This window comes from Triticum dicoccoides, chromosome 2A (genome assembly GCF_002162155.2).
Source record: "Triticum dicoccoides isolate Atlit2015 ecotype Zavitan chromosome 2A, WEW_v2.0, whole genome shotgun sequence".
In the NCBI taxonomy this organism is placed as follows: Eukaryota; Viridiplantae; Streptophyta; class Magnoliopsida; order Poales; family Poaceae; genus Triticum; species Triticum dicoccoides.
Window position 1 is genome coordinate 41,274,089 of NC_041382.1, and position 8,285 is coordinate 41,282,373.

The following is an 8,285-nucleotide window of genomic DNA, read 5'->3' on the forward strand; positions in this document are numbered from 1 at the left end:
AGACGTGCTGGTAGCGTGAACGGATCAGCGTACGCTTCGTGGCAGCTGTAGCGCACGGGGCAGCGGTCGTCCACCTCGCTGCCGGCGCCGGCGCCGCCGCCCTGCTGTTCCGGCTCGCCAACGTGGTGCTCGCCCATGACGGTGAGCTGGAAACGAAGGTCGAGGTGGAGCTCCGGCCCGCTCCGGCGAAGCAGGTGGGACAACCATTGGCTCACCATGGGCTCGTCCCAGTAGTTGTAGCAGCCGAAGTGGACGCGGAAGACGCGCGGCGCGACGTCGCGGTCGCCAGAGCAGCGGCGGCGGCAGAGGAGCGCCGCATTGATGTCGTCGAGAAACTCCCCGTTCCTGCTTCGCTGTTCCACAGGCTCCAGGTGGAAGGTGTAGTCGGTCTTCGTAGCGGGTTACGTAGATGTAGGATTACTAGTGGTTGGGGCGCGCCCATGGCGCGCCGCCTGAGAGAAAGCTGGGTGCTGCCAGGTTGAGCACGCCCCTTCCACGTTATTGCATGGTTCTGACTCGAAAAGTAACAAGTACACAACAATGGAAATAGGAGATAAGAGAATAGCCTTAGGAGTCATAGATATTATTGATATGTCCTTATATAGTTTACATCACCAATGACACAAATGACAGTGGTTCAAAAGCAACGCAAGCGGCACAAAAGCGGAGGCACAATCAATCAACTTCATGGGAGCCAACGTTCAGCTGATCTTCGTCGTCCGGACCACCAGCTGCTCCCTCGTCTCTTTCCTGCATGAGTGCCTCTATCTGCGCGGACCTCATGCTATCTTAGGTCTTGGCGAGGAGAAACAGTAGGCTTCCGTGAAGTATGCATCGTTGCTCGCTGCTTTCCATCCTGCTGCACGTACTCAACAATGCAATGACAGACAAAAACTCTCAAAGATTGAGCGAACAGAGGCTAGGTGTAATGGGAATTACGAAACTGAAACCACCAACGAGCATACACACCTGAGTCCGCCGCAGGCCTCGGTACATCGTCCCGTCAGCTGCCGCCTTTCTTGCCGAGCTTGTCATAGAATGAGGTGTCAATAATTAAGATGCACTCGAATCTCCTCATCGCTAAAGCGATCACAAGAGAAAGTAGTCTGAGAACCATTCAAATGCTGTCCGAGAAGCATAACTAAAGTACTAAACATGTCATACCGAAAAGCAAAGCTTCGGAAGAACTGCAGTCCCACCAGAGAAACAAACAGATCTGCCATTTTAGAGAGAGGCACGACGACGTCGTCGAGGCCGAGAAGCTCAGCATATTTTCCTGTCCGTACCAGGGGCTGCAGGTATTGAGCGGGTACGCCGTCGCCGCCTTGTATGGTGCCTAGTATGTTGAGAGAAGCATGAAGCTTATTTCTGCCGCATAGCTCAAACCAAATTATAATGGATCTATATAGCTGCCATGCACTCCAGAATTCAGAATTTAAGTACTCATTGTTAAATTAATGTCAAAATCAAACAAGGAGAAAATCATCAACAAACCAACAGTATATTCTTCTAAGTACCAGACCGTGCATAAATCTTAATGCAGAGCAAAATGCTAAAATAATAATACAAAATGATCAAGGAAATGCTGAACATAACTGAAAAAGAAACAGGTTTACCACCAAGCACAAAGGTGTACCTTCATATATATCTGGCTTGCTTGTCAACATGAGAAGAGATGCGGTGATAAACAACATTTGCTCCTCTAGTGGACTTGCTATGCTTAGTGTGGATCTTCTACTTAAGAGGGGAATCAAGAGGCAATGCCAGTGAACAGGGCATGGACAGAACACAGAATCCAGTCTGACCTATTAGAAAACAGAGAGTTCATCCTTAACATCAGTATGAATTAGGCGCAACTCTGGCCAACGGCGGTGAATCTGATCGATTGATGTAAAGAAGCATGCCAAGCGGGAAACTAAACATTATTCAGAAATGACTTAACCACAAATTTGGTGATACTTGCCAAACTATGAAATCGTATGTGTAACAATAGTATACAGCAATGAGAATATTGCCCCAGTTTCACTGACACAGTGCCGCATCAGTTAACCAGCTGGTCCGGCCAGAAATGCATGCAGACCAGAAATAACAGCAGTCTAATAATCTTACAGCATCATCTCTTGACCGCTACACCTTGTTCTAACCAACCTAAGCCTGTTTGATGCATGCTTACCAAGACAGAAACATGCCAATAAAAGAGACTCCACATTGTTTTACCTGTAGCCTTACAAGATGTCAATAAAACATGCCGAACTTCAGATGAGCAAAACAAACTACCACATCTCCCTACTTTTCAACATGGTACCCCATGGCCATTGCCCTACGCTCTCGATTCCAAGGAAAAGGTACTCTTCTTCCTAGGACCCTAAAAGAACATGCACCGTAAGCTTGACCTTTGCGCCTCGAATCAAAATATACATATGCAAAAATAAGGATGCCGACTTACAAAAGAATTACTTTACACTGGATTTGGCATTAACTTATGTGCCATATCGTCGGATAAAAAATAGAAGTGCATGCAGTACTTCTGTAAAGCAAGTTCAGTCCAGTTCATGAGCAAAATGATGCATTCTAAGTACTTCTGCCATTCTGTGTACTTGTTTAACAGTTGAGTATACAGTTTATGTAAAGTATAGCCAGACCATACTGAGATTAATCTTGGATGAAGGATGTGAGGAGCCAAGAAATGCCTATTCTTGCAAAATTCATGATCTGGCATGATGTGTAATGCACTTACCATTAGGATGCCCAATGCCTTGAGATCACTTTATATAATAAACTCTATATAAAGCAAACTATATATAATAAACTATCAATTAAAGACCTGCATACCAGTAGGGAGATAGACAAGCAAAAGAAGTTTACAAGAGAAAATAACACTTGCCTCTGGTCTTTCCATACTTAGTCATGCTTTAGAACTGGTAAAATAAGTGTTGCATCCCATTATATTACCAATTGCAACAACATTAAATATCTGCAAAAGCACCAAAGACTGAAATTAACAGATGGGTCTACGTTACTGAAACTCAATATCACTCTTAGGAAAATAATTACCAGTGCCAGCTGCTCAAGCAATTGGCATGATATAATTAGGCAAGCACATAAATACATACTCCATTGGAACATTGAACTTCAGAAGAATCTATTTTTTGGTTAAATAAACAACAACAATCATGGCAAAACATGCTATCAAGAGGAATTGTCTTAAATAATATTTAGCAATCACAGAAAGGATCGGAAGGGTGGGACAAATGAGAGTGCCTGCATACAACTATCCGTTGATGGTCCAAGAAGAAAAGCTCTAACAGCAAGGCACTGGAAGAAAGAGGAAGAAAAAATCAGGAAGAAAGAAGTGCATGTGTACATGTACATGTGCCGTGCTTCTCTTGTTGATGCGTTTCTTGTTCGTTGTGTCGACGGACGGCGATGTTGGAGCAGGACGGAGGCGGTTGTCTCTGCTTCCCATGGTGCTTATGCCAAGGGAGACACACTTTCAGACTCCCAATGAGGTCATCTTCAAGCACATCACCCTCCCTGAATTTCCATCGAACGAAACGTGATGAGAACTAAGTACAGTCACAACACAATCATAGCTAAAAATAGAGAGTTGTGGAACAATTTGAGTGGGCTGTTGGTAGAATATGACACTGGAACCAACTTAGATGTAATGTGCATTAATTTTATCACGGGTAGCAGACAAGCAAAGAGTGGTTGTACCTGAATTCTAATGCTTGTTACTCTAATTTATTCTGAATACAGAAACAACTTTTGATTTTGCTACATCTGTATGTATCATCTCTAGATTGGAAACAGAGTTACCTGTAATGTGTTGGTTAGTGAAGAAGAAAGCTCACTCTGTGTCAAAGTGGTGCCATGCCGCAAACACGGGATCTGGAGTGCGACCTATTCAGAGGCGTTTAAAACTACAGAGAACCATGACAGGAAACAAGAATTGCACTACCTAGCATACCCAGACATGGGGAGGGGGCATGGGGGCGCACCTTGACGATCTTCATGTCGTCCAGCACCTCCGTCGCGGATCTATGGAGAAGAGGGGATCCTGGACGAGCTCCTCTCCCGACGGCAAGATGGAGATCTGCGACGGTGTCCTGGTCAACGCCGTCACCTCGTCTCCAACTCGCGCTGGTCGCGCCCGCCCAGATTTTAAACCACCGCCCACCGGTTCTCCAGATCATGCCCCGCCACCGCGCCCTCTTCGCCCTGCTCTGCCCGTGACGGCCGCCATGTCCAGGCCGCCGTCGACCGCTGCTGCTCCTCCACTGCGAGCCGCCGCAGCTCTCTGCCGGGCGTCGCTGCTGCTCCTCCACTGCGAGCCGCCGCAGCTCACTGCTGGTCGTCGCTGCCACGAGGCCGTCGGCCATCACTGCTCCTCTGGCACCCACACCTTGATGCGAAGGGCGAGAAGCAGGTCTCAGGAGGGCACCTTCTCCAGTGGACGGGACTGGAGGAGCAGGGATGGCGGCACAGGCGGAACCCTAGCCGCCGGTCCGGGTGGGAAAAATGAGACGAGAGAGAGGAGCTGCGTGGGACGAAAAGATCTGCTCTATCTCTCTTCCCACCCACGTACGACAGTTTTGTCTCGCACCCTGTTCCGAGACATCCCCTCGTTCCATTGGCTAAGACGCACAGTACACCTCTGCCCACTTGGACACACCGACAGATCGCCCATGCCGCATTTTTTTTGTCTCGTAGTTTTTTTTAGGGAATTTTTGTCTCGTAGTTGATCCTACGTGGATAGCGTGAGCGGGCACTCCTTCTGCACACGTTAATGCTTCTCGATTGGGCGGAGTAGTCACCGAAGGAGATGGTGTCCACCGGCCGATCCGTGCGATATGTCCGCCACCTGGATGGCCGTTCGATGTAGGCGCGCGCAACCGTCCGATCGATCTCCTGGCACGCGGCTCGGTCGCCTCCCCTCCACTCATTAATTCCCGAAACAACGGTCCAGTTGCAGAAACAAAGGCTCTGTCCCGGCCCCGACCGTCCTGCGCCCAACGCGGCGCCGCCCCCAAACCACCGCAAAATTAGGCGCCGCCGGCATGGGGGACCTCCATGGCGCACCACATCGCGCGCCAGATGGTGGGATCGGACCCAAATCTAGCTTACCGAGGACCGCTTGCAGAATGGACGCGGCCATCTTTGTCAGCTCCAAGCGCCGCCGGAGGGCTTCCGCCGCGGGCTGGATCTTCGACTTGGTTCGCAAATCCCCCGGTAGTGTTTCCTGAAGCTCGATCGAGCAGATCCCATCAACAATCTTCGGTGAGATCCTGTTTCTGAAACACTAGCTCTGTTCCACTCTGAAAAAACATGAACACCTGTGTGAAAAAACAGAGGAATGAGCCTCCCAAATTTTAGTTGCACATAAGCCTCCATATTTCTTGAAACATTAACTCTATTCAACATGTCCTACCTGTTTGTATCTATGCACACATGAGACTCAGAAAAATTTAGTTGCATTGGCCGATGCCTCTGGTTTCATTGTTTAGTTGCCACTTGCTCTTAATTTTATGAAACTTGTTAATGCTTCCGCTTTCATTGCATTGTGTATGTTTTCATGTTTCTATTAATGCCCTGCTCCAACTGTGTGATTTGAATGTGGATGTTGCATGTTCATGGGACCCCTTGCACATGTAGAAATTCTGTCGGTTTGATTATGTTGCATGTTTCTGTGTGGTGCCTGAATTTCTGAAACATGATTTTTTTGCTGATTCCATGGAGAGATGAAAATGACTGTTGTGCAACAACTTTGATGCAGGATCATGGGACTGAAGGGGAAGGGAGCTATGTCCAAGGCAATTTTTCTGTTTATGGTGGTGAGGATTCAGATGCGTTGTTGTTTGCTGAAGATGCAATCGAAGATGATTCAGATGATGGAGATGTTTCATCACAGCCACTGCCACCCTATGTTGACATGGTATTTGACACACTTGAGGATGCTCAGAAATTCTACAATGACTATGCCTTCAAGTTGGGGTTCGGGACACATATATCTTCCTCAAAATTCAGCCAGAAGAGAGGCCAGAAGAAAGAGGATCAAATATTGATCAAGAGGTTCTTTGGGTGTGTGCATGCCAGAAAGCCCGATAAAACGGAAACGCGTAGCACATCAGAGAGCATTGCAACAGGAAAAAGCAACTCCAGTAGGCAGCCTAGTGAAGGAATGGATGTGACAAGAAAACGTCAAAAGAACAGGCTGCTCCGCCATGATTGTAAGGCGCACATGATTGTTGGGCTGAGAGAGGAGAGATGGACAGTGACTTGTTTTGTTGTGGAGCATACACATCCATTGCTGGAACAGCCGGAGTGTGTTAGGTACTACCGGTCGCACCGCAGTATACCTGCCGAGGATTACCAGCTCTTGTTGACGTTGCATGATGTGAACCTATCAAATTCAGATTGCATGGGTGTCCTCGGCAGGGTCCATGGAGGTGACACCAGGATACTCCCATATGTGAAGAGAGATGTTTCGAATGAACGTGCAAAGCTCCGGAGAGGGCTAACATTCCGAGACATGGATATGACAGTCGAGTACTTTGAGAGGAGGAAAGCTGAGAATCCAGAGTTTTTCTATGCGAAACAAAAGGATCCTGCAACAAACTCCGTGACTGCCTTGTTTTGGGTTGATGGGAGAACAAGGGCGCTCTACCCGAAATATAAAGATTGTGTGTTCTTCGATACAACCTTCTGCACCAATAGATACAATATGCCATTTTCTCCTATAGTTGGGGTCAACAACCATCTCCAGACCATTGCACTCGGGTGTGCCTTGTTGCCGGATGAAAGTATTGAAACATTTAAGTGGGTCTTCCAACAGTGGATGGTTGCAATGGATAACGATCATCCCACAAACATCATGACCGACCAGGACAAAGCGATGGCAACAACTATTGATGATGTGTTGCCAAACACCTGCCATAGGTGTTGCAAGTTTCATGTGTTTAGCAATGCACGTACCAAGTGGGGGAGGCTGTTGAGAAGAGATGAAGCGTTTGCAGATGTGTTCTACACTTGTATCAATCAATCAGAAACCATTGAGGAGTTTGAGGAAACATGGCAACACATGTTGCATTGTTTTGAAGTGGCTGAGAACAAACACCTGAAGAACATGTGGCAAACAAGGCACATGTGGGCTCCAGCGTACTTCAAGAACAAATTCTTCCCGTTCACAAGCACAACGGGCAGGTCGGAGGAGATTAACTCATATTTCAAGACACTGATTCGTCCGGCTGATTCCGTTTGGAGGTTTGTCCAGCAATACGAAATGTGCCAAGAAACTATGCTTGATCGTGAAGACAATGCTGGATTCACTGGTGAAACAACAACTCCGCCACTATACTCTCGGTACACACACTTTTGCGCTTTACCAAAAAAAGAAAAAAATGTTGTTGGGCCAAGTTTCTGTGTGATGTGGTTTGTGACCTATTTCTTGTGATGTTGCAGGTACAACATTGAGCGCCAAGCTGCTGCTTACTACACTCGTAGCGTCTTTGGCAAGTTCCAGAAGCAGGTGATCGCATCTACCGGCTTCATTATCAACCAAGATGCTGAGTATCGAGGGCAAGGCCTGCTGTTTGAGCTAAAGGCAAGCTCCTATGAGAACCAAAAACTCTATTCTGTGCATGTTATGATGGATGAAGGGTTGTTTGAATGTAGTTGCCACTACTTTGAGATGAATGGCCTGATTTGTGCACATATAATAAGGGCAATGGTGCATCTGAATGTTCAAGAAATTCCGCAACAATACTTGTTGGAGAGGTGGTCTGAAGCAGCCACAACAAGCATGGGCAGGACTGGCCGATTGTTGGACTTCGGGCACCCCTCAACGAACACATTGAAATACAACTCCTTGTGTCGAAGGTTGACATGGCTCGCCTCTAATGCATGTTGCAACGATGATGCCTACAAGATATTGGATGAAGCAATAACAATTCTTGAGCCTGCCATAGCAGCGACAAACAGAGGAGCGCTGTCAGGGCAACAAGCAACGCAACAGAGTGAACCCCCAACACCACCTGCTGCCGCAACGAGAACATAGAATGACAACCTACCACAGGCTCAAAGCTCAGAGATGCTACAAAACCTAGCTCGTGTCCCTAAGAAAGGTCGGCCAACTGAAAGAGAGAAGAGAAAGAAAACACTGGTAGAGCAGCGAGACGATGAGAAAAAAAAGAAGGCGAAGCAACAAGAGAAGAAGCCGACGGCAACAGTAAAGCCAAGAGCTGGAAAAAGGATTGTCCGCTGCAAGTACTGCCATGAAGAAGGAC

The 8,285-nt window shown here is 47.4% G+C and overlaps 3 protein-coding genes across 5 annotated transcripts; 1 reads left to right on the forward strand and 2 right to left on the reverse strand.

The window, feature by feature from the left end:
* Positions 1–603: 603 nt before the first annotated feature.
* On the reverse strand, positions 604–2,219 carry LOC119358828. Of its 2 annotated transcripts, none has more exons than XR_005172307.1 (4): positions 1,637–2,219; positions 1,165–1,336; positions 970–1,080; positions 604–859 (listed from the first exon to the last, which is right to left on the reverse strand). XR_005172307.1 is itself a non-coding variant. In XM_037625232.1 (4 exons), exons 1-4 carry the CDS (start codon positions 1,692–1,694, stop codon positions 785–787), a joined length of 363 nt encoding a protein of 120 aa, XP_037481129.1. In that variant the 5' UTR covers positions 1,695–2,219; the 3' UTR covers positions 604–784. The 2 variants fall into 2 exon arrangements, 1 of the variants encoding a protein (XP_037481129.1); XM_037625232.1 differs by having other exon boundaries at positions 970–1,027.
* A 999-nt stretch (positions 2,220–3,218) lies between these two features.
* Positions 3,219–4,517, reverse strand: LOC119358829. Of its 2 annotated transcripts, XM_037625234.1 has the most exons (3): positions 4,002–4,517; positions 3,820–3,903; positions 3,219–3,534 (listed from the first exon to the last, which is right to left on the reverse strand). In XM_037625234.1, the coding sequence occupies exons 1-3, from the start codon at positions 4,380–4,382 to the stop codon at positions 3,526–3,528; spliced, it is 474 nt and encodes a 157-aa protein (XP_037481131.1). In that variant the 5' UTR covers positions 4,383–4,517; the 3' UTR covers positions 3,219–3,525. The 2 variants fall into 2 exon arrangements, with proteins under 2 accessions (XP_037481131.1, XP_037481132.1); XM_037625235.1 differs by lacking the exon at positions 3,820–3,903.
* Positions 4,518–5,144: 627 nt separating this feature from the next.
* Positions 5,145–8,056, forward strand: LOC119357537 (protein FAR1-RELATED SEQUENCE 5-like). The gene is made up of 4 exons (XM_037624451.1): positions 5,145–5,216; positions 5,777–6,216; positions 6,319–7,362; positions 7,462–8,056. The coding sequence occupies exons 1-4, from the start codon at positions 5,145–5,147 to the stop codon at positions 8,054–8,056; spliced, it is 2,151 nt and encodes a 716-aa protein (XP_037480348.1).
* Positions 8,057–8,285: the final 229 nt, after the last annotated feature.